This window comes from Camelus ferus, chromosome 13, assembly GCF_009834535.1.
Source record: "Camelus ferus isolate YT-003-E chromosome 13, BCGSAC_Cfer_1.0, whole genome shotgun sequence".
Lineage (NCBI taxonomy): Eukaryota > Metazoa > Chordata > Mammalia > Artiodactyla > Camelidae > Camelus > Camelus ferus.
In genome coordinates, this window is record NC_045708.1 from 49,878,063 (window position 1) to 49,904,671 (window position 26,609).

The window sequence follows — 26,609 nt, forward strand, 5'->3', positions numbered from 1 at the left end:
ACCCCTCTCCCAGCACCTCTGCATGTCCAGTAATCTGGAAGCCGTCCAGACCTCGTCGCCCTGAACTTTCACGTGGGCATCACTGTGTGGACATGATTGATTAAATCGTTGGCCACCAGCGTTTGATTTAACCTCCAGCCCCTCTCCCCTCCACTTGGGGTTGGGGTTGGGTGTAGAAGGCTGCAAGTTCCAGTATAAATCAGGCGGTTGGTTCCCACAGGGCTTTCCAAAGCCGCCTCACTAACACAAACTCAAGTACCGTTGAAGGATGCTCATCATGAGTAACAAGACACAAAGCCGCCTCACTAACACAAACTCAAGTACCGTTGAAGGATGCTCATCATGAGTAACAAGACACCCACCTGCCCTTTATGGTTCTGGAGCTATTACAGGAACTGGGAATGAAACTAAATATTATTTTTAAAAGATGTTCTGATAGCTCTTATGGGGAAAATTAAAAGAATATTAGGAGAAATGTGCCAGTAACAGGGACAAAGACCAAATATATATTTCTTACTATAAGTCACAGTATCACAATGGCCACCAGGGTTTTCTCCATCACTGGCTCTCAGTCAACGACCTTGGACGCCATGCCCTGAATCCAGGCAGACGTGGCTCTTGACTGTCTTGGCAGGCACTCAGAAAGACATCTGAATACACATGCTCAGGAAAAAGTATTTATTTGACACCTTTACAAAAATATTGAGGCACATAATTTTCATATTTATGTCACCTGATTTACACATCTCAATCCTCAGTACCTTTTAAAAACACTAAAATGGTCATTTGGTAAATAGAATCTATATTGAAAAAATACTGTGATAGGCCATTTGTAGACAAAAATCAGTTGATTATCAGCATGAGAAAGGAATATCTATGAACAAAATAACATTTGAAAACATTTTTGTGAGACAAAAAAATCTACCCAGTAGATTTCTTTTTAAAAAGTATTTTCAAAAAAGAAAGCTTAAAAAAAACCTCACCATATTCTGCCTCCTCATACCGTGAGGAAGTCACAGCCTATCAGCAAGAACTAGAAGGCAGGCTGAGAAAACAGTGACAGTGCTGGGGGGTCACAGACACCGCCGCCCGGTGAGCCTGGACCCTGGACACGGGCAGCAGGACAGGAACGCATCTAACTCGGGGAAGGGAAGGAGGAACAGCCGACTGACCGGAGCTACACTAATGTGACAAACCAGGAAAGCTTTTGCTGTATCGCCGCCACTCCGAAGTGTCACTGTCTTCCTCTGAGACAGAAGGTAATTTTTCTTTTTTCTTTTTAATTTACCGAAATATGAGAGTAATTCCATTAAATAAAAAAAAAAACAGGTGGAATCCCCTGCATCACACAATAGCCACAATTATATCAGGTCGGTATTTTTAAAAAGATGACCATGAACAGAAACCGTTACTTCGGCATTCTAGGGACTTACAAAGTGTAGGGAGACCTTTTCAAAGAAGTTCATGGCTCAGGCCTCTAGTATTTAAGGAACACAAAGAAAGAATCTCGTTATGCCTACGGCCTCACCATGAAATGACGACGTAACAACATCGCTGAGCATCTAATACGCACTAGGCATTGTGCTGAGTAGTCTGCATCTGCTACCTGGTTTATCCTGAATATTACTATTTTTCCCTCGGGCAGGGAAGAGTCAGCATGCCTTATTCACGAGGAGGAATCCACAGCCACGGGGAAGCAAGCACGCGTGCAGCAGAGGGCAGAGGGGCCCAGCTTCTCGGCCCACACGCCTCCCGGTCTGGCACCCGGCTCGGCGCGAGGAGGCCAGGGTCAGTCACCAGGCTCCTCCAGGATGAGAAAGGCACTTCATTCTGCCCTGCGGCCGCGCGGGCCACGCTCACTCACAAGCTGGACTCCCTTTATCTGCTTCTCTCTCTCAGTGAGGGGCTTGTGGAAGAATTCTACATCCCTGGAGAACAAGAACCACGTCCCCTTCACCTCAGCCGCCCCGGAGCTCGGCACGATGCCTGGCAGGAAACATGCTGGGTCAATCTTTGCTCGCTGAGCGACAGACAGCACAATGACAAGAGCAGAGGGGGGCCCCGAATCCTGGGAGCTGCTCCAAACCAGTCGAAAGGGAAACTCTCCTGTTTTTTCCAGGAAGGTCCTATGTCAGGTCTGCTGGTGTGGACTTGCATTCCTGATGCAACAGGACTACAGAAAACTGGCAAATGTGCTTTTCTCTCCTAACCTACATGCAAGTTGGATTCTACAAATGACTGACTTGTACATTGACGACCATTAAGAGGGAGGTAAAAATCACCCGACATGTTGGCAGCGTGTAGCCTGACCGATCAGGGTTGTTTGTATCAATCTGGCACTGACTGAAAATGAACTGGCCAAAGAGGACTTCACTGTCATTAATGCAAGAAGAGGCACCACTGGTCACAGAATGTGGCTTTTGGAATTCTCACCACAGCTCAACTGCCTCAAAGAGCAAATTAAGGACAACACTCTATACTGCTTCTTCTTCTCCCAGGAAACAGTCAGTAGGTCAAGGAACTTTTGCCTTGTAAGGTGCTAGGACAGCAGCTAAGTCTCTTCCTGTGCCGTAACCAAGCCTGCACACGATGAAAGCACACTTCACAAGTGGCTGGCCAGTCTATTCAGTCTCCAACTTCCCCAGGCTTCTTTCTTTTATCTTGAAATGTCCGCAGTGGTTGAAGGGGGCATGCAGGAATCCACAGGGACAAGCCAGAAGCTGTAAACTGCTCCACGGTTTCTAGTCTGTCAGAAAGTTCAGCGCAGGCAGGGCCCTGAGGTCACGCACGTTTAGTGAAGCTACTGTAACTACACAGCATTTTCTCTAGTAAACCTGGAGAGATGCCGAATCTTCAAAAGAACCGGATCCCCAAGAAGCAGTTCAACCCCTCATGGGGTTCCAGTCAAACACCTCTCACCACACCTGAAGGCCTTTCAAGACAAGAAATTTGACTACACAAACCATTTCTAACGTCAAAGTTTCCCCCTTCGTGTAGCTGACAGAAGGAGGAACAGAACTGCTAAAATTAGCTGTCACAGTGCCTTTCCACGGTCCCCAGGTACACCTCAGCAGCGGCAGGCAACATCACAGGCAGGAGTGTACGTCAACCGAGGCCAGCCTGGGAGGGACATAAAGCTCTGGCGTGTACAGACGAGTGACCATCACTCTGATGTGCAAAGCCTGTTCCTCTCTGATTCCAAACTCAGTCAACCGCTTGCCTCCTTGAAAGGGCTCAAGCCGGTTCGGCTAGCACCCCTGTTTCCTCACTCACTCAAAGGAGAAGGGCAGTTAGTCAGTGGCAGCATGGTTCAGTGGAAAAAGCATGACTTTTGACTTATTAGAAAGTCACCTAACCTTCTCTGAGTCTTGTTTCTCATTGGTAAAATGTGGACAATAAAACCATCTAACACAATATCCCACTCTCCCACCGGAAGTTTCTCAGCTCACATAATACTGGGAAAAAAGTGAGCCTCAGGACCTCTTACGTGCAGTTTGTAACTTGGCAGTTGGCCATGTGGTTAACTCTAGGAACCCAGCACCACTGACCAGACTCTAATAAAGACAAATCAAAATAAGGGAAACATATGAATATGAAAATGACCTCGATATTATTCTTTTTCAAAAATAAAAAGAAATCAAAATCTTCCAAGTCCCCTGCTGAGGCACTAAAACACTGATTGTTTAGGTCAACAGAGACCAGTAGATTGCAAATCTAATGAACCAGAAGCTAGCGTGTGCACCAGCGCAACACAGTGTACCCCGTACACTGACTGCACAGCTGGCCTGAGCAGACACTCAGGTACCAAGTCAGTGGATGTCTCTAAAGCCAAGTCATGCTACTGTGTTTGATGTAATACTTGATCCACCCAAAGAGGCCAATTCAGACAATGCCCATCCGCAGCTGCTCTCCCAGGATGGGGCACTGGTCTTTGGAGAAGCAGGCATGCTTAGTAAGTGACCGACGGACATGGGATGTAGGCGGGAGTGGCCAAAGGAAAGAAGTACGCTCGCGACCTTTAAGGAGAAAGGTGATGGCTCCAACACTGACATGGCCAGACAAAGTCAAGCCTCGACAACCCAAAACCTCTAACCAGCCTTTCCCCTCAAACCCATACGTTCAGAAAGGTGAGACCTAGTCATACTGATTCAAAGAGGAGTAAGAAGGGTAGCAACCAAACCCAGAGGCGGGAAGCATGGGGAAACAGATGGTGGTCACCTTCCTGCACGCCATCCTCACTCCGAGAAGGCTGAGCTGCGTGGTTTATTTACACATGCAGCTTTTCCCATGCATTTGATCTACATGGTAGCGCTTGGTTTCCCATGGCTGTGGGGCTGCTGGACAGGGGCTTCCAACCCCGTTTACAGATCTGCAATTTCTGAGAGCTGAAAAAGTTTCTGTGACTTGCTCACAGTCACAACGTCTTCTGAATAAATCAACAGAGCTCAGTTCTCTGTCTTCCCTTCAGTCACTATAGCAGGAGCGAGATCATGCAATTACCTCCAGAAACACCTCCTTCCCACCCCAGCACACTCAGCACAATGCCTGGCACATATTACATACTCAGTATAGTTTAGTTGGATGAATGAATCAGACAGATGAATGAATGAAGAAAGGGCGTACTCTCTCCGTCCCATCATGACCCCCATCCTATACAACAAAAAGGGAACAGCGTATTTTCAAGGAATGCACTCTGCTTGTCCCATGAGGTGTCAGCGAGGCCAATGTGGAAGCCAATACACTTCAAAGCCCCACATGTTTCCTTGGTGCCAAAGGTGTCATCTTTGGCGAAATCAGTGATGATATCCTTACAAAGAAATTGCAATGGTTAAGAAAGAAAATTTAGAAAAGAGACACTTCAGATACTTGGCTGCATTTCTGACTAAAGTGCCTTCCGACGCAGCGAAGATGTGCACGACGGGCTTCAGCTGGAGCACTTTATAGATGCAGCTCTCAGGGACACCTGAATATCAAACTATGGAATAAAATATTTTCAAAACACTGATGTCTCACTGTCGGCACAGAAGAAAAATAAATTAAAAAGCCCAGTACATTTTCCAGTCTGATATAAATTAATTCAAATGGCATATTTAAAAGAGTCAATTCTTTCTCTCATAAAATTTTAAAAGGCAGCAATCAATCCTCAGATTGTACAAGTGCAAAGGAATGGTATTTTCTCCGTAATCAAGAACCTCGGTATCTGTGTCAGAATCTCCAGTGTTCCAAATTGATCAAAAACTTGGGCCTATGTAGCTGACGCGAGTCTCTGGTCAGACTGCTCCTTTCCCCTTAACGTCCAGCTTGTTACTGGCCTCTGACTGTTTGCTCAGCTGCTCTTCAGAGAAAGTGATGTAGGAATACACCAGGCTCCCAGCAATGCTGCAAAACAGAAAACCACCATCAGGGAGGAAGGAACGGCAAATGTAAGGGAGACTGGGGTGAGGGCTGGAGCTGCCTTCACAGACTGAGAGCGAGTAAAGTTACAATAGAGACAGCATTTTCGTCTACCACACTCGAGACCTTACCTCACCATGATATTATCTACTGTTGCTGATGCTTTGGGAAAAGGGATGTTTGCACATATTTGCCAGTAGGAGTGACAATTTTATACAACCTTTCTGAAAGACAATTTGAAATAAAAATCTTAGAATCCTGCTTATTCTTGGACCTAGCAGTCTACTTTATGGATGAACTCTATACATCTTCATAGACTTACTGACAAAGTATTTACCACAAAATTTATAACTGCAGAAAATTTGCTAAAAGATAAATGTCCCACAATAGGGAATTATGTAAATTCATACAACAGAATACTATACAACCATTAAAATGGTAAAATATGAAAACTGGCTATGACACCCAAAATGAAAACTTAATCTCACAAAACATTAAGTGTTTTCTGATCCCACTTTATTTAAATGGACGTGAATATGTACATCAATATGAAAAAAGTAGAAAAAAGTCTGGAAGGAACAAAACAAGACTATTAACAATGGCTGCATCTGGACGGTGAGATTGTAAGTGATTTCTACTTGTATTTTCTGCATTTTCAAAAATAATCATTCAAGACAGATACTACTTTTAATAAGAATAAAAAACAACCCAATTAGTAAATAGACATGTAGACCCCGTGAGATTCACAGAGCTGGTTGCTCAAGTTCATGGTGGAAAAGCTACCATCTGAGCCCTTAGGCTCTGAGCTGGTTGCTTCTATCCCTCACACTTGTCTATCATACTTACCGCCTGGAGGGGTCCCTCTCTGGGGACAGTGACTACTCCAATCTAATCCCTGCAGGGATCTCAAGCCCACTGGGCTACACAGCCTTCTGCCCCATCACGGAACTGGAAGTAAGCTGGAGGAAAGTTCAGGGAACCAACAAGCTAACTGCCCTGACCCTTGCTCTCCCACCAAGCCTGCCGCCAGTGACTCCCAGGGGTCTCCCACCAGCAGCCGGACCTGCACCCTGCCTTCAGATGTCCCTGGGTTTGGCCCCCACCTTCCGCCTGACTGCTCGACTCATAAACTTGCTGCTTATTTGAAATTAATTCCATTCTCCTCTGGACTTTGACATCCCAGCCCAAGACTAGCTATAGGAGGGTGAGAGATGCCTAGCTCCCGCAAATAAGGAGCAAGATCAGGGATTCAGGTCACTGAATAATCAAATTGTGACCATTTATTAAAGTCTACTACATGCCAGGCATTTTACACACATCTCTTGCCATTGCAATATCCCTGTAAGGTGCTCATTTTACAGATGAAGAAACTGAGTCCCAGCAGACACAAGTTAACTTGCTCAGGGTCACAAAGCATCCTAACGATGGACCAGAAGAAAACCCGAGTCAGTCTGATTTTGTCCATTGAACTGGCTTCCTCCCTGTGGCCCCTGCTCCATTTGCTACTGCACATACTTGTCCTTATTTTGCTCCCTTTAGCCTAGACAGTTCCCAGGGCTTCACCCTCAGCACTACGGAGTGGCTCCCTGCACCGGCCCGGCACTTTGCAGCAGCACAATAACCGCTGAGCTGAATATCCACGTTGGCCCCATTCAAAGAAAGGAGCCTCACAAACCCAGTGCCGCTGTCCACAAGGCTTCGTCTTTCCTTCATCTGGCAGCTTTCTTCCACTTCTTTTTCATTTTTTTTCTTTTAGAATTTGATCTGACTCTTCTGGAAACTCTTCTTGTTTATTTAGTGCATCAAGCAGATGATCTCCTCAGTAGCTGGGCTAAGACCCAAGGCGATGAGGGCTGACTGCAGCTTTCCCGACTGAAGCTAAAAGCTCTTTGAGGTTCGTGTGTGCAACTACATGATAGTCAGTTTCCCTCTGCCTCCAACCCCACCCCACAAAAAAGCAGAAGGAATGCTCCCTCTGACTCTCATCCCGTCCTCCTCTGGATCCCCTCCCAGGACAACCTAAAACATAACAGTGCTCTCTTTTATGTTCCTGTCAAGACAATCTGTTACGTTCATATTAAGCCAGTCTCACCTACATAGAAATCACGGCGCAGTGCAGGACAGAAGAAGACAAAGACTGCCCTGGAATTTACTCCAGACTTCATCCTTACAGTGATCCTACACCCACCATCCCTAAGCACAGTTAGTGGAATGAAAAACATGGAACTCTGGAGTTAGGTCTTTGTTCAAATCTTGAATATCCTGCTTACTCTGTGCCCCTGGGCAAATTTATTAATTTCTCTGAGATTCTATATTTCTGTATTAATACATAAGAATAATAATAATGTCTGTGTAGGCTTGTTTGAGGATTATATGAGATAACATGCAAGAACCAGGCCCTAATCCTGGCACACAGTAAGCAGTCAGGAAATATTTATCCGCCCACCTCCTCCCATATCAGCTTTGATACTCACACCCCAGAGCAATATGCATTGTTAACAAAAGGTAGAGTGGCACAATACGGAGATTTAATAACCTGATGCAAGAAAAGGGCATACTGTTGCCACAGAAATTGTTTAAATGACCAGAGCAAAGCCAAAACAAACAGATCATTGCTCTCAACTCTGAAGATTAAAAAGCAGACTGTTCAGGTTTTCACGAGTTCCAACATGAGGCAGTAATAAAAGACTTTCATCTCATCTTTATTCCTGACTTGATCCTTATCAAATATTTATGTTTTCAGAAATGGCCATTCCTGAATCACCTGAAGAGAAGTAAATGTTCACCAACACGGGTACTACGTGCCAAGCAGTGGTGAGTTAATGCTTTGGAAGGAATATAAAATTCTTCGCAGCAGCTCTGGGAACGAGGGGAAGCTGGGAGGAGGGGACGAGGAGGATGGAGAAAAGAAAGGGAAAAGCCCCAATTTGGGGGGGTGGGGAAGGAGGGCCTATATGTGAATTTTTATATGTCACTACCGAATGATGCCGAATCAAGATCTGCTATTTCAAAGAACTTCTCATTAATCTACTGGCTCCATAAATGTTCACATTAAAGTTGATGACTTCTGATACAAAGGAACTGGTATTTATATATTCAGCCATCCTAAGCACTCATTTTTAAATTCTGAGCAATTCTCCATCTGCCTAATATTTAGATCACAGTACTACCAACTAGTAATCTGCTGAGACCTGCTGTGGTGGACACAGCCAGGAGAGAACAGACAGAGAGGCAGAGTGATGGCGCCCTGCAGACAGGGCTCTGGTTGGAACACTATCAGACTGGCTGGCAAGCGCTGAACAGTGCCACTGCACCTGCTCTGATCCACTCATCTCCCAAAGCCAGGCAAATATGGCCTACTTCTCCGAGACCCACACAGCCATGGACGCGTTTACCAGCCTCAGACAATGAGATATCCATCCTACAAATCTACAGTAAAAATGCCTCCAATACAGCAGCTCCACACCCACGGACAAGAGGTGGAAGTCAGGCTGTCTCCGTCTCGCCTTAGAGCTGACCTGTTTGTTCATGTGTGTAGCCAGGTAGCTCTGCCTCGTAGATTAGACCCTGCCTTCTCTACATTCCACATGTGAAGTCCGTCAGCCCACATCAAAACCTACGAACCAAGCAGGATGACTTCTACTGCTATTTCCTAATACACACAATTTCTACCACGTAACTGAAGCAGGCCTTCTGAGTACATCCTGACTGTAGTGACCAGGGACACCTCGTCTTCATTCCCCTTTTCTTAACTTTCTCACCAGCCACATACAGCAGAGCTATGCTGCCTCTTTGTCTATCTTCCAAAGCTTTACAATCTGAACAAAAGGAAACACAGGTGACACAGGGTTGAGGAAAAAGCACTTAACTCTGGACTCTGACATTTACAAAGCTCTGTGATGTGGGGAAAGTTACTTAACCTCTCAGAACCTTAGTCTCCTCAACTAGGAAATGGCGATTAGAATACTATTCTTACAACAATTTAAGTGAGAATTAAATTACAGAATTTATTTATATGACAATATGTTATACATAACTATACATTAAATTATATAATTTAACTAAATTATAGATTTAAATTATATAATAGGACAACAGATCATTTTCAAAAGGTTAATTAGCACACAGCAGACATCCAATAGGGTAAAAGTCAAAATGCTAAGGCACACCAGGGGCTAAAACTGCCAAAAAGCAAAAAGAAAGGGGTTTTGGCACTTGCTGCTCCTCCGCATCCTCGTGGCTGCATTCACACTCACCCAGAAAAATCAAGGAGCCCTAAGTGCAGTAAAGCCTCCCTCTTTTTGGTCATCCCAACTAGGCCTTAACTGTATCACGAGTAAGCAAGCCTTGACCTAACCTCTACCATCTGTAGTGTATTAGTATCTCTCAGTATCTTCCTGTTTGTGTATTCATTCTTCCTGCTATGAGATATTCAAGGCACCCTGCATTTGGGCACCAACCTACTTTTCTAAAACTGTCAGTCCTTGGCACCTGTGGATGGGGAACCCACGGACACAGAGATCTGACTCTGGGACCTGAGCATCTGCAGAGTTTGCTGCCCACAGTGGGTCCTGGAACAATTCCTGCAGATACCGAGGGACGACTGTTCTGCCCTTGTGAAGCACAACTTGCTCCAGCTGTACGGGAACAGCGACCAGTCCCTCCCCGGCGCCCATTAACATCTACATTTCCAGCTCCATGCTTTTGTTCGTGCAGAACTCAGCGGCTGGAACACCCACCCCTCTCTTTCCCACCTCTCCAAATCCTATGCACTGGCCAAGGCTGGCCTAAGCACGCTTTCCTCTATGAACTCTTCCAAGCACCCTCCTGTGTGATTTTAGTTCCTGAAACTACTGGTAACAATATTGTTGCTTTGTGACCTTTGTGAGATGATGGCTGCTGAAAGCTCTTTTGAGGGAATGTATTAAGAGGGTCTCGTCACTGCTGTAATTAATGCCATTTCAATGCCTAATGTTATTATACATGCTATGTGAGTCCTATATAAATGACAGCCATTATTATTAATATAGACATGTCACACTTCCCCTCTTCCTCCTGCCTCATCTCATCACAGGAGCCAGAATAATCCTATTAAAACTAAGTCAGATCATGTCACTCCTTGGTTCAAAATCCCCCCATGGTCCTCCTATCTCTTAAGAGCCACCCTAATCTGCCCCGCCCCAGTGCCTCAACACCCCTCTCTTACTCACTGCACTCCTGCTGGCCATGCTGGCAGCCTTGTTTCCTGAACACAGCAGGCACACTCCTGCTTCACATCTTTCCACCTGCTTTTCCCTCCAGGAATCAGTATGACTCAGTCTCTCCATGTTTAAGGGCTTCACACAAAACGTAACCCTCTCAGTAAGTGCCCCCACCCCTGCAAAACTCCCCAACCGCCTTCCCTCCGTTACTACGTATCACAACTACACACTCATCACTAGGGAGTATTTCACTCATTTATCTTCACTCATTTTCTGTCTCCTACGATAGAAGAACTCCATGAAGGGCAAGGGTTCTGATAGCAGCTCCATCCCCATTTTCTAAAACGATGTTTGACACCTAGCACACATCTGCTTACAAATACATGAATCTTCCCGGCTAGACTGTAAACTCCCTGAAGACAAAAACTGTTCTGTGGCTCTCTGTGCACTAAGCACTCACCTGCCTAGTGCGTGCAAAGCTGCGGCCTGCTAAGGGAGATGGGAGGATGCAGACAAGTCAGTGGTAAAGCGGGAGGTGCGCAAGCAGACTTGGGAGATGCTCAAAACAAAGAGGGACCACTTTGATCTCTTAACGTGGCTACATCATGGGACAGATTTTGACAGTCAGATCAGGGTTAGACTCTCAGCTCTGCTCCTTACTCTGGTAGCTGTGTGACCGTGGGGAGTCTCAGGTTCATTCTCATGTGGACTGGGGATGACACTGAAGAAGAGGTGGCCGCCATAGACTGGGCGCCCACAAACACGAACTCTCTCTCTCTGTTGCCTCCACAGATCTATACGTCTCTTCTACACTGCGATAAGTGTTGGTCTGTGCACGTACTTTAAAAATAGAAGTCCCTTACTTACAGAAGTCTGGCTAAGATGTTAGCCATTCCATCTGCCTAGGAGTTTTAGGAATTTGCCCAGGAGTAAATTGAGAAAAATATAAAAGGCTCCCAAATCCTGTTGTGATGTCCTTTGGAACTCCTGGGCCTTGACAAGGCTACTTTTGCTTTATTACTGTAATGCGTCACGAAAACGTTCTATTTAAGGACAAAATTCTGGTAAGTTCAACCCTATGTACATATAGTTTTTTAAGGGACTCTGCACTAAAGAAAAGCTAAAGAAAAAAAGAATAGAAACCTAAAAAGTGTTTCCTACCTATTCTTACTGTTTAGTGTTAGTGTTTTGGAGAAGCGGGGTGGTTCTCTTACATATTTAGAAACAGCTCTGTTTTGCTTTCTTGACATCTTTGATACTATTCCTCAACTCAGGGCTGGTCCAAGCTACTCAAGCATTTCCATCATTTTCTCCCTTACTTCTACTCCTTTTTCTTTTCTGCCTCTTAAAAAACCTTAAGATGTGGGTAGAGGACGACCATCAGAACTTTTGAAAAGATAATATATTTTATGTGTACCCCACACCTGAAAGAGTCCCTTCAAAATGTCATTAGTCTCCTACAAAATAACTTTAGACCTAGTGACCACGTGGCACAGTGTCGCAGGACCTTCCTCAGTACTAGGCAGAACCAGGAGAGACAACACTAGCTCAAAAACTGAGCATAAGAAAACTGACGTCGTGAAACGTGAGCTACAAATAGCTAGTGGCAGTACTCACACCAGAACGCAGACTTTTTTTTTTTGCTATGCTCCATTTTACTGTTCTTCTGTAAGGAATTATAACATAACCAAGGCTAGCTAACCTCCCTACATCCTATTCAAAAGTCCAAGTTACTCCAGTGAGATGCCAGTTACTTAAGTCTATAAATAGCCTGGTAAATGTTATAAGCAGATGCAACCAACTGGTAATACAAAACACGTCCTTTTCTCTCCCCAAATGAGAGAACAACTAAGCAGAGTTTAAAGCTCATGTCCTTATTTCAGGAGAAGCCTAGGACCAGAGAGAGTCTGCCAGGACGGAACCGTTCAGGAGGAGGAGTCTGGAACTAGGAAGCAACATACCTTTTTAAGGAAACAGGTAAAGGAGTCCAAAATGCAGGAACAGCAGACTGAGGAGCTGGGCGGGGCAGCCAGACCAGAGTCCTTAGGGACCAGCTCTGGTGGCCCACCCCAGAGATCTGGGAGACTCTGGTTTGGCCTCAGAAGCCACAGTAAAACAGTTTGTGTTACACAGAAGTAGGCTGACTTAAGGGTATGTAACCAGGATGATGACACATCCCAAAGGGACACAAAAATAAAATTAATTCATTCATCGATTCACATTTACTAGACTGTGGTAAAGAATGAAAACTTGGAAGGCCAGTCATGGATTGAACCCTTACCAGCTGGGCGATGTGGGGCAAGTTTCTCAGCCCCTCTGTGAAATGGAATACTCACAGCATCCATCTCAGAGGGCTGTTACAAAGTTACGGATGGACTACTTGGGACTATGTCTAGTATAAGACTAAGCATAAAAAATACTGTCTGGTGTTTTGTTGTTACTATTACTACGGGAATGCCTACTATGGACCAGGCACTGATAAATACTGACACACAGGAAATCAGACCAGTGACTTCTGTCCTCAAACAGCTGAGAATCTAAGGTGGCGATCGATATATACATGGTTTACTTAGGTTACATTGTAATTAATTACTCATTTACTGAATAGTAATTAAAAAAGGCATGAGAGCTTGGACTCTGGAGTCCAATCCATCTGGGTTAAAATCCTTGCAACATGATCACTAGCTATGTGGCCCTGGCAGAGCTATGAGTGAATGCACCAAGTCTCTTGAGAGCATGATGGCTGGCATACAGAAACAGGTTCAGGGCATGTCTTCAGAATGCATTCAACTTACTTAACCTTTCTAAGCCTCAGCCTCCTCATTTATAAAACAGTGATAATAAAAGAACTTCAAAAGAGTGTTATGAAGAATTAGGCAATTCAACAGAGAAAGGACAGTATTCTCAACAAAAGGTACTAGGGCAACTGATTATCTATATTAAAAAAACATATACATAGTAAAAAGAACTTTCATTCAGACCTCATACCATATATGAAAATTAATCTAAAATGAGCTATGTACCTAATTATAAAACCTAAAACTATAAAACTTCTCAAAGAAAATATAAAAGAAAAATTGATAAATTAGGCTTCATCAAAATTTTTAAATTTTGCTCTTCAAAAGAAATTAAGAAAATAAAAAGCAAGCCACAATAGAGAAATAATACTTGCAAATCACATATCTGACAAAGGATTTGTATCCACAATATATAAACTCTCAAAACTCATTTTTAAAAAAGTAACTCAATTATTTTTTAATAAGCAAAATATCTAAACAGCAGTTTTATCAAAGAACATATATGGATGGCAAATCTGCACTCGAAAAGATGCTCAATATCATTAATCATTAGGGCAATTAAAGCCACAGTGAGATACCACTACAGATCTATTAGAATGGCTAGAATTTGAAAAACAAAAGCAGACAACACCAAGGGCCAGGACATGGAACAGTTAGAACTCTCATACACAGCTGGAGGTTATGTACAGTGGTACAGACACTTTAGAAAATAATCTGGCAATTTCTAATGGAGCTAAATATACACTTATCATACAGCCCAGGAATTCCACTCCTAAGTATTTACCCAAAAAATGAAAACCTATGTTCACACACAAATTTTTAAGCAAAAATTTTAGCAGCTAACACAAAACAGCTAAAAACTGAAAACTACCCAAATGACTTTCAATTGGCAAATGGGTAAACTGTATCACACAGAAGACAAGCTTATGGTCACCAAAGGGGAGGGGGTAGGGGGCATAAATTATGACTTTGGGATTAGCAGATACAAACCACTATATATAAAAAAGATAAACAGCAAGGTCCTGCTATATAGCACAGGGAACAGTATTTAATATCTTGTAATAAACTATAATGGAAAAGAATCTGAAAAAGAATACGTGTGTGTTTATATATATGTGTATATATATATATAAAAAACTGAATCACTTTGCTGAAACTAGCACACAACATTATAAATCAACTATACTTCAATTTTAAAAAAAGGAAAAAAACCCCTGACATATCCATAATGGGATACTACTCAGCAGTAAAAAGGTACAAACTACTGATACGTGCAAATCACAGAATCTCAAATACAACATGGAATCTCACACGCAGTACCTTAAATGAAAGAAGTCAGACGAAGAGTTACATAACATTATGCATCCTTCTATGACATCCTGGGCACCATTTGGATAGAAAACAGATATTCGCGGGGTTTAATGTAAAGGGACACAGGGAGATTTGGGGTGTAATACAATTGTTTTATATCTTGAATGTGGTGGTGGTAGTTAATTAGCTGTGTGCATTTGTCAAAACTTGCAGAACTGTCCATGAAGAGGGGGGAGTTTTACTGTATTTAAATCATGTTAACTTTTTTTTTCATGGAAGGAAAAAAAAAGGATCACAGATAAAGATGAGCTCCAGAGATTCTGAGATTGCTAGCCTGGGATGATGATGTCATTATCTGGAAAAGCTACATGACTCGGCCAAAGTCACAGGCCTGAGCCCAACCTCTGATGAAGTACAGAAGCTTGCTCTGTCACCACCCCGCACTAGTCACTCCCCGCTCGCTCTGTTGCTTTTCTGGGCTTGGGTGAGCACTCAGTAATTGCCCCTGGAAAAGGCATTTAGGGGAGTTGGAGACAGTCAGGCTCTCAAAAGAGCCCTATGGAAAAAAATGCCTTCTTAAATCACAGAGCCTGAGAAGTTTCCAATGCAAACCTGTTTCTTAGACTTGAATCATAACAGAGAAGGGGCTACTTAAACTTTTCTTAAAACAGCAAAGATACTGGCAGGGTGGAGGGAAGCTAGATGTATCTGAGTTTCATCACAGAATCCTTTAACAGCAAAGTTCAATTAGGGATTTCCTTTAAAGTGCAATCAGCCAAGGATGGACAGACACCGTTTCCAATCAAAGTAAAATCTAAGAAACCAATATAAGTTTGGTTTCTACAATTAAGAAAAAAAGGTAATGTCCACAACCTATGAATCTGCTTACTACCTAGTGGAAAAGTAAAAAAAAAAAAAAAAAAAAAAAAAAATAGAATCATAATTTTAATTTTAAAGAGAAAAAGTAAAAGAAAAAAAATAGGGGGGCAGGGTATAGCTCAAGTGGTAGAGTGCATGCTTGGCAGGCTGAGGTCCTGGGTTCAATCCCTAGTACCTCCTCTCAAAATAAATAAAACCTAATTACCTCCCACCCAAATAAAATAATTAAATACAATAATAAATAAAAAATATTAAAAAGAAGACAATATATACTTTCCTTTACAAATGCTAAAAAAAAGCACATTGTAATAGAAATAGTATTTGAACAGCAGGTCACCAGGATTCTAATCGCAACTCTGCAAATAATTTGAATGCTGACTGGCTAAGTACACCACTTGTTCTCCCTAACCATGTAATGAAACAGAAATTAAAAACATATGTCAAAAAAACAAAACAAAAAAACCAAAACAAAACAAAAAACATATGTCATGGCGAAATTACTACAATAAAATGAGAAATCAATTAGAACTGATTTAAAATATTACATAGGGACAAAGTACCAATGACATCATTATCAACTAACCTTGCTAACAATATGGTACTGTTTAAACAGAACTATAATGCACTATGTAACACACAAAGAAACTCCACTGGAAGAGCTTTCAAGATGTGGGATTTAATATATGTTTGATATACGTTATAATATTCCAATATACTCAGACACTTAGAAGTCTTATTTTTAAATAGACTACAATGTGAAATAAAAGATACCTAACATTTCTTACAAGATACCATGTGACCTTATAAGAGATTTGAACTGCGTATGTCTGAAAGCGCAAACAGCAGCTTTTACTTCATTTTGATTATGATGTTCTTATATGAAGGGGACAAAAAGACAATTAAGGCATCTCTGCGTCAGGTCTGTATCATGTTATAATGATTCATTTAATCCAGATTTTTAGAAATGAATCAAACTCATTAGGCCACATCCAAAGACAGAACTGGTTCACCATGTTGCTCCTCTTACCCTGGCCCTTCCTCACAGATACTAATGAAAGAAACTGATTATTTACAAGCACAGATATCAAGCAATGAATCAGGTACTTTACATTCACTGGGTGATTTCAACTCAGCAACTCTAACAGATAGGTATCTTTACCCCAAGCACATAAGGAAACTGCTGCTCAGAAAAGATACACAACTCACTCAAAATCACACAGATGGCAAACTTCAGAACTGCAGTTCTGAACAAGATCCAAGGCTCAGCTCCTCGTCCTCCTCCCACCATATGGGGTCCTCGGGAGACTTACACCCCACCCAACCACCCACCCTCCCACCAACTCCTATCCCCACAAATAACAAAGGACTTTTCCTCTCAAAGACAAATAACAATACTGGCAAATGAAAATCAGAGAAGGGGAAATAATGAATTATTAACCTATTAATAGTATCAGTATTAAATTCTCATGTTAGTTCATAAGAAAAGCAGAATAGGCATTATCATTTATTTACATCTGAAGAAAAAAAGGCTCAGAGAAGTTATATAATTTGCTGACAGTTAAAAAGATACCACCATATTCTAGTAAAGAGCTTTATAGTTTCCAAAGTGCTTTTTCACCAATCCATATAAAATTCATCAAGCAAATATTTATTAAACAACAACTAGGACTCAATCTAGGGGCGTGGGAAACTTGAATGAATAATATATATAGGCAGAGATCCTTGACCTCATGGAACTTACATTCTAGCAGGGGAGATAGAAAACAGCCAATAAACATAAATATAAGTAGAAGAACAGAGTAAGATGATGTGGGAGTATCAGAAGAGGAAGAATAGGTTGCAATTTTAAACCAGGTGGTTGGGGCAGCCTTCCTTGAGAAGGTGATACATGAGCAAAAACTTGTAAGCATATAGGAGTTAGCAGTGCAGTGTTCTAGGCAGAGGAAACATCCTGTCCCAACACCCTGAAGACAGGGCATGCCCTGTATTCTAAAGGAACCGCAAGGAGGTCTGTGTGGACGAAGGGGAGTGAGGAGCAGAGAAGCATGGGCTGAAACTGAAGGACAAGACAGGGGCAGATCTTGTGAAGCCTTTTCAGGACTCTGGGACATGCAGAGCCATGGGGAGAGGGGAGTAAAAAGAGTGCCATGTTCTGACTTACCTTTTACAAGGAATACACTGTCTGCTCTGTTGAGAACTGACTAGGAGTGGGGTAGGGGGGATGCGTCAAACCAGGGATACGAGTACAGAAGACTAGGCAGTAATCTAGGCAGATGAGACGTGGCAGGAGCAACACAGACGGTGAAAAGTGATCATTTTCAGGATATATCATGAAGGTAGCACCAACAGAACGTGCTACCACACTAGACAGCGCTAACACACTGGGTGCAAGATTGCAGAGTCGAGGGGGACTGCAAGGTCTTTGAACTGAGGGGCTAGAAAGATGGAGTTTCCATCAACAAAGATGTGGAGGCTGTGGGTGGAGCAGACTTTGGAGGAAATAAAAGTTCAGTTCAAGTGGGCTGTTCAATACACAAGTGTGAGTTCAGGACAGAGGTCTGCCCCAAACACAAATTGAGCATTTTAAAGCATATAAATAGTATTTAAAACCGAGAAATTAAAAATTCTCAAACTGAAAAAGAGCTTTCACGCAAGTCACCCTCATCACTGAAGATAAAGCCTAGAGAAATGCAGTGATGTGTCCAAGGTTAGACACATGTAAAGTAACTCTAACAGAGCTGGTGTTCTTTAGCCTGGACGGTTCTTGGGAACACTGCAGTGCTGTGTAAGCATAAGACATAAAGGACTGTTCTTTGAAGGCCAAGTAAAAGGAGTTCAACTTCCAGAAAAGATACCCCCAAATTGTATAGAATATGGAACCATTTTCTCCCCTTTTCTTAAAAGCACTATCAAAAGACAATATGCGCAGGCACTCCATAAATGTTTGTTTACAAGTGAATGAACAAATCTGCCGTTAAACAGCCCAAGCTTACTGTGACACTATTTGACAATCCAAATCCACTCGTCAAAGTGGCTGCATTTAAATATTTTTACTTACCTGATATTTAAGCCAATGAAGTTTGTCCACGTGAAAATATAATCTCCACCAAAGACCATCCCAATGTAAGTTATTAATATATTCTAAAAAGAAAAAGTGGCAATATACTGTTAACATTCATACAACCCATCCACACAACGACCCAAATATCTATCCTTAAAATACAAAAGCAAATAAACAGACAATAACAAAAGCACAATGATCCTAAAATGAGTGTAGTGTGAGCATGAACTCATAAAGAAACAATGACATTAGTGTCTTCCCAATCTCTCTCTCCAGAAGCGTTCGCTTTCACCGATACTGAAGAATACTAAAAAGATCCTCAAACCTTCCCCGCCCTGTGGAATGAGGGCTGCCGTTAGAAATCTAAAAAGAGAAACACTGCTGTTACAAGGGGTAGAAAACACCAAGGCACGTTTAGCAATCTCAGAAGAGAAAGCTTTTTCCTCCTGTGGTGGTAACAGCTGACTTGTGGGTGGAGGGGGAAGGGGGAAAACCTGCTTACACGCAAGCATCTTTTCCTCTTTTTGGAAAAGGGACAAGGGGATGGTGGCGAGTTTACCAAGACTCCTTCTAGAGGACTTTTCCTTCATGCCTTAAAAAAACACACGGCAGGTCACCTCAAAGCGGCGTGCCCCTCCTGGCTCCCCTCGGCTCCCAGGTGTGAACAGCTGCTGCTTATCTGGCTCCCTTTTAATCATCCTCAGACCACAAACGTGAAATACAACTTCCCAAAGTTGAAACTATTATTCGGCTCTTCCCTAACCTCCCTTCTTGCACATTCTTAAGTCACTGACTGTCTCTGCTGTTACAACGGCAGAGACGGTAAATGTCACGAGTACTTTCAGGACCTGGGTTCTCTTAGGCCCATGAAGCAGGGAGTGCCACGGTGTTTCTAAAAGGCCAAAAATAAACTGCAAAATTGTTTTTATAGTGGAGTGCCCTTTGAGAGAGCATTCAAAATTATGTCAGTGTCTCTTCTAGGTCTAAGGATGGAGACAGAAAGTTACTTTAGAGCATATTTTCTTATTATTTGAGGGGAAAAAATAAAACTAAATACCATGTTACAGTAAAAGAGGCTGGCAGGCAACTTGGGAAAATGTGCAACAGGCCCTCTCTTGGAACACAGAGATCCAGGGAAAAGAGAGATTAGGCTGCATAAACTGGCCAGGGAGCTTCAGAAAGGGAAAGAACAGAGACCCCCATCCTTGTTGCCCAGCATCAGTCAGAAGTCAGAAAAACTGTAAGTACATATTAGGGCATCCTAAACAAGGTTTGCTGTCAGCAGACACTCATGCCACGAGAGTGGAACTTACCAGGAAGCACAGAGGAATCTCTGCTGGTATCTCAAAACTAAGACTGCAGTCCTCAAACTGGCATACCTGAGAATCAGCTGGAAACCCTGCTTAAAAATGATGATTTCACGCTCTACTTTAGAGAGCCTGATTCAATACATCGGAGATGGGCGTAGGAATTTTCCATATCTAACTTGGTACCCTAAGTAATTTTCCCACCACACTTACAAGGAGAAACAAGGAATGCTGACCAAAGGGTTCATGGGGTGAGGATCCTCATGCAGAAGGAAGCTTAAAGCCCACTGGGTAACCGACTGAGCTAAGAGGGTGTAACTGGGAAGCTAATGAAAGGAGCTCCGCTGTGGCCCGAGAGACTCCAAACCAGCAAAGACATCAGTTAGGTAGACACAGCTCCATTGGGAGTCCAAAGGAAAACACAGCAGAACAGTCAAAGCTTTACTTCTGCAACCTCTTCCTTCACTATTGACAAACGGGGCATCAGAAAGGAAGTCCCAAGGGCAACTGCAGTCTCTCCTCCAAATGATCAAGGACCTACCTCTCTCTAGCTTGCTTCTTTAGAAAACAAGTCTACCTTGCTAATTCTTTTGGAATTCAGGGATGTTGTGGCCTCTCGGATCTTAAAGCACTAGAATCACAAAGTCAGATGAAAGAGGCCTCAGGCTTCAAGCCACCAACTGCAGCTCAGTATTCAAGTCAACCTGGCTCTCCAGGCTGAAGACAAATAAGCCTCACTCAAATAGAACGGATTAGGAGGAAATGACATCACTGGAAATGTCAGACACAGCTTTTACAAGTGGGCCATTTAAGGCTTGGCTCACGCATAGGAAAACTCTCTTGATTAGCTTCTGGCAGGCATCTTTTTCCTACAAACCAGCCAGAACTCAGTGAGGCAGAGAAGAGAACAGTTCTCACCGGGGGTTAAAGGGACACACCTATCACTACCGAGCCAGTCGCTTGCTGTCAGAAACAGGCCTGCTTCTCCTCCTTCTCTCTGAGGTGGCACATGCTCCTTTCCCCGTACTCCTCAGAGCTAAGGGACCTGAAAGGAGGCATTATGCTCTCCCTGAGTTCTCAGACTATTTCAGAAACCACCACCACAATTTGTCAAACTCTCAAGAAAATACGTGAGGAAATAAGAATTATGGGGCTTAAGGCTATAGCCAGACTTATTTTAGAGGAATGATTCTGAAGTAAAGCAGGTACCCAAAAGATAACAGTACTTTTTTTTAACTCACCTTAATACAGCCAACTATTGTAGTTGTAAGAGCAGAATTATACTGAGTGCAGAGCACTGTAGCGTACATCAAGATAAATCTGGAAAGAAGAAGAAAGAGGTATCTTATAAGTAAGATCCAACTGCTTACTTCATAGCAACCTCTAGCCAAGAGAAACAATCAGCGGTGGCCATGCCAACACAGTCTACTAGTCACTGACTGACTGAGGGGTTTCCTTGCCTCACTGCCCAAATCTAACGCTATGTCCACTTTGAAAGAATAGTATTTATAGTTTTTCCGGCAGAGAACCTGGAGCACAGTAGTTACTCATGAAAGAACAATCTCTTTGCAATGTTAAGAAACAAAATAAAACAATAAAATATCTCATAGTGTGGCTTCAGATTTTTTTTCTTTAATTTCATTAAAATGAAACACATGTCCATTTAATGACCAGGTGTCCTTCCCAGCTACTGCACCAAAGCCTTGAAACCACCCTCCATAACCATGAGCACTCTTTTTAGATCACAGTCCTGACTCAGATCACAGCTAACCCAGATAGAAAGCTCAGGGCTCACAGACCCTGGCCCAGGTGTCCACGTCGCATGGGGACAGTATGACTCCGGCCCAGGGTGAAGGCAAGAGAGATTCTTCAGGACCCAAGAAAAGCAAACGAGAACTGCTTCAAGAGGGGATACCGTTTCACCTAACAACTAAGTGGCAGCAGCTAGATTTACGAGGCTTCTGGGCCTGACTCCGTGCTAAGGTATCACGTCAACTTTATTTGGAGCGTCCACTCCCTGTGTGCCTAACCTGTGCCAGATGCAGTCACAAATACCACCTGAACTGACTGGCTGAGGGAAAAGGCACGACGTTAACATGGGGGTGCAGAACAGAGACACGTCTGCAGACACCCTCTTGCCTTCTACTACCTGGAGGGAGAAGCAGCCCTAAATTCAAAGGCTGCCACGGCTGCCTGTTAATTCTGCAAACTTACACTCAACTTACTTGAGTTCCGAGCCTGCTTTCTCATAGGTAAGGGGACAATAGTAACTGTTAAATGGTCAATGGAGAAAGAAAATTATCTAGTGTATGTTGAACTATAATGGTGCTTATCATACACTAGCTTACTGGGTAAACATTAGTTTTTTTCCTCCATCTTTCTAAGCATGACTTAGAGACCTGTTCAGTGGCCCTGAGAGCACATTCCCAAGGGCAGAGAAACCACATGAATCTGGAGGTTTATTCTAAGCTGATACACTCAAGAGATAGAATAGGGTGCTGAGGAACGAGGCAAAAAGCTGCTAGATAACAAATTTCTCTAGGAAAACCATCTGCTGATAAGGCAGCAAAGGCTTACCCCATCACACAGGAGAGGGTGAACTGTAGAAGAAAGAGGGTGTCAGCCCAGCCATCAAAATCCATTGCCTGTAACACAAGAGGAAGCACCCGATTTTAGAGCAGGCTCTCAAAGCTGTTCCATATATTAATCGAAATCCTACATGCTTGCTCCCAACACACAGACTCATACATACACTTCCCTGCATCACCCCAAGGACAGAGAGTGATATTCAAGAATTTCATACATATGCAGCTGAATCACAAGCAGTTTCATAAGGTTGTTTCTTTTCCAAAATGTACTGTGAGGGAGATTTGGTACTTCTCCCTGCTGGTGCAAAGAAACTGATATTTGCTTGAAGGCACAAGCCACATCCAGCTAATCTCAGCAGTTCCCCCAGATGGCTGGCATGAGAGGCTTTCTCAAACCCTAAGACAGATTTCCTCCCTCCAACATGTGAAAACTCAAGTACAGCCTTAGTTCCTCAAATTCAGCTGAGGTCTGTCCAGGGAAAATTACTACTATGAAACAGTCGATTGTAAAAGAAACGTTTCTGTTGTTTTATTTGTTTTTAAGCCAAAAGCAAAGGAATGAAAAGAAATGACAGGATACACTGATTATCTCATCTCTCACACTGGAGGGGGCGTTTCCACCTCAAGTACAAAATGTCCCTTGCAATATGAGTTTGATAAGCAAATCTGAGAACGTTTCACTTTTTATATCTCTGCCAACCTGTCCAGCGTCGACTCTTGCCACCTCAACATAAAAACAAGAGCTCCGGGACTCCAGCAGTACCAGGCTCCTTGTGGTTTATAAAACATGTAACATGCAGTTTCACACTCACATGCGGTTGCCTGGAATGTCCCTCCCCTCAACATTCGTCTGACTCCTGCTCACCCATCAAACTAAAACTCCAGCAGCTGGTCTGTGGGGCTTCCCCTGATCAAGAACTCCTTCCTCTGTGCCTCAGCAGTACTTCTCTCTAGGGCTCGTATCTCTCTGAACTGCAAGTCTTTCTACACCGTGCCTACACACTGAGCTCCCGGGGGGAGGACCCACATCGTATTAACTGAACCACATTCTGAACACAGCATGTGACAGATGGTAGACATTCAGTCTATTTATGGTTCTCTATTGAGGCATAACATATAAAAAATAAAATTCACCAATTTTAAGCATGCAATTCAGTGAGTCTTGACAAATGTATACAGTCATATAACCATCATTATAATTATGATAAAGAAGTTTCAGCCTAAAACCTTAAAACCTGAAAGAAAACAGGGAAAAACTCCTTGACAGTGGTCTTGACAACAATTTTTGGGGTATGACACCAAAAGCACAAACAACAAAAGCAAAGACAAGTAAGAGGGACTCCATCAAACTAAAAAGTTTCTGCACAGCAAAAGAAACAATACAACATGAGAAGGCAACCTACAGAATGAGAAAAAATATTTCCAAACCATGAATGTGATGAGGGGTCAATATCCAACATATATACGGAACTCATAAAACTCAACAGAAAAAAACAAACAAAAAGCCAAACAACCCAACTTAACAATGAGCAGAGGAACTAAGTAGACATTTTCTTAAAAAAAAAAAAAAAAAAGAGGTATAAATGGACAACAGGTACATGAAAAGGTGCTCAACATCACTAATCATCAGAAAAATGCAAATCCAAACCACAATGAGATAGCACCCCACACCTGTCAGAATGGCTGTCATCAAGACCAGATGTCAAGTGCCGGCGAGGGTGTGCAGAAACCACAAGCTTTGCGTATTGTTGGTGGGAATGTGAACCAGTGCAGCCGCAATAGAAACACACACACACACACACACACACACACACACACAATAGAACATTATTCAGCCATGAGAAAGAAGGAAATCCTGTCATTTGCAACAACACAGATGGACCCTGAGGGCATTAATGTGAAGTAAGATAAATCAGAGAAAGATAAAAGCTGTCTGATCTCACTTATGTGTAAAATCTAAAAAAGCCAAATCTTTTTTTTACTGAAGTTTTATCAGTTACAAAGTATCAATTTCTGGTGTACAGCACAATGTCCCAGTCATGCATATACATATATATATATTCATTTTCATATTCTTTTTCATTAAAGGTAAAAAAACCCCAAATTTATAGAAAGAGAAAGTAGAATGGTGGTTCTTAGGGGCTGGGGAATGGGGGAAATAGTGAGATGTTGGTTTTACAACTTGTAAGATGTGTAAGTTCTGGCGGTCTAATGTATAAGCCTGATGTTATAATTAACAGTACCATATTACATACTTTCAAGTCACTAAGAGAGTACATCTTAAGTGTTCTCACCACAAAAAAGAAATGGCAGTTATACGTGGTGATGGAACTGTTAACTAATGCTACCGTGGTAATCGTTTCACAATATATAAGCATATCAACCATTGTACAACTGAAACTTACACAATATTAGATGTCAACTGTATCTCAGTAAAGCTGGAATAAGAGAGAAATATTTACCACCCTAGAAAGTTCCCTCCTGCCCCTGTACAGTCAATCCCTTCCCCCATTTACAGACTCTGGGAACCTCTGATCTAACGCTGTTACTAGAGTTTTGCTGTTCAATCAATTTTATATAAATGGGATTGTATAGTACGTACTTTTTAATGTCTGGCTTCTTTCACTTGGCATAATTCAGATGGCTTGGTTCTTTCAGTGAATGTATCTTTAACTTTGTAAGAAACTGCCAAACCGTTTTCCAAAGTAGCTATAACATTTTGTGTTCTACTGCTCTACATTCTTAATTAACACTTGGAACTGTTTGAGACCATCCCTGTGATTAAGAAAATGGTATCTCATTGTAATTTTAACTTGCATTTTCCTAATGACTAATGAGGTTGAGCATCTTTCAATGTGCTTTTTTTGCCATCGGTACTGCTTCTTTGGTGAAGTATCTGTTCAGATATTTTCCAAATTTTATTCAGGTTATTTGTCTTCTTCCTACTGCGTCGTAAGAAGTTTGTTTTAATATTCTGGATATAAGTCCTTAATCATATTATGCAAATTATTTTCAGATCTTGTCTTTGGCTTGCATTTTCTTAATGGCATCTTTTGAAAAACAAGAAGTTTTAATTTTGATGAGGCCTACCATCAAATTTGTGTTTTATAATTCTTGCTTTTTATGCCTTTTCTACAAACCCCAGATCTAACCCAAAGTCACAAAGATACTCCTCTGTGTTTTCTTCTAATTGTATAGTTTTAGCTTTACTCTTAGGTCTATGGTCCTCTTGTTCAGCCAGGGCTGCTGTAATGAAGTATCACAAACTGAGGGACTTCAACAACAGAAATGTATTGTCTCCCGGTTCTGCAAGCTAGCAGTCCAAGATCAAGGTGCCAGCAGGGCTGGTAACTTCTGAGGGCTGTGAGACAGGCTCTACTCCGTGCCTCCCCCTAGCACTGGTGCTCTGCTGGCAATCTTTGGTGTGCCTCAGTTTGTGGAGGCCTCACACTGATGTCTGCCTTCATGTTCTCACGGCATTCTCCCTGTGTGACTGTCCGTGTCCAAATTTCCCTTCTTGTAACAGCACCAGTGCTACTGGATTAGAGGTCCCCCCCAATCCATCTTAATGAATTACATCTGCAATGACCCTATTTCCAAATAAGGTCACATTCTGAGGTGCTGGGGGTAGGACTTCAACATGAATTTGAGGGAGGAAATGACACAATGCAACTCAAAATACTTTTCAAGCTAATTTTTACGTATTTCCTGAGGTAAGGGTCAAGGCTCATTTTTCTGTATATAGATGTGGTGTCCTAGAAAGGTCAGCAAGGTCGGGCTGGTGGATAGGGTTGCTCAAGTCTTCACCCTTAATGACTTTCTGTTTAGTTACTCTATCAATGACTGAAAGGGGAATGTTAACATCTCCAGCTATCATTGTGGGTTGGTCTGTTTACTCTTTCTATCAGTTCTCGCTTCATTTATTTTGAAGCTCTCTCAGCAACACGTTCAGGACTGTTACACCCACTTGCTATATAAACCCTTTCGGCATTAAGAAATGCCCCTCTTTATGGTCCAGTTTCCTTTGTTCATTCCATTTAAGGTTTATTGAATGTGTGGGTTTAGAGTTT

The 26,609-nt window shown here is 42.5% G+C and overlaps 1 protein-coding gene across 1 annotated transcript in view; it reads right to left on the reverse strand.

Moving 5' to 3' along the window:
* Positions 1–663: 663 nt before the first annotated feature.
* Positions 664–26,609, reverse strand: part of SLC35D1 (solute carrier family 35 member D1) — a 47,206-nt gene continuing 21,260 nt past the window's right edge. The window contains exons 9-12 of the mRNA XM_032494538.1: positions 22,529–22,596; positions 21,193–21,271; positions 18,642–18,724; positions 664–5,379 (exon numbers count right to left, since the gene is read on the reverse strand). Coding sequence (XP_032350429.1) covers positions 5,271–5,379; positions 18,642–18,724; positions 21,193–21,271; positions 22,529–22,596 — 339 coding nt within the window. The 3' untranslated portion in view covers positions 664–5,270. The remainder of the gene's footprint in view (positions 5,380–18,641; positions 18,725–21,192; positions 21,272–22,528; positions 22,597–26,609) is intronic.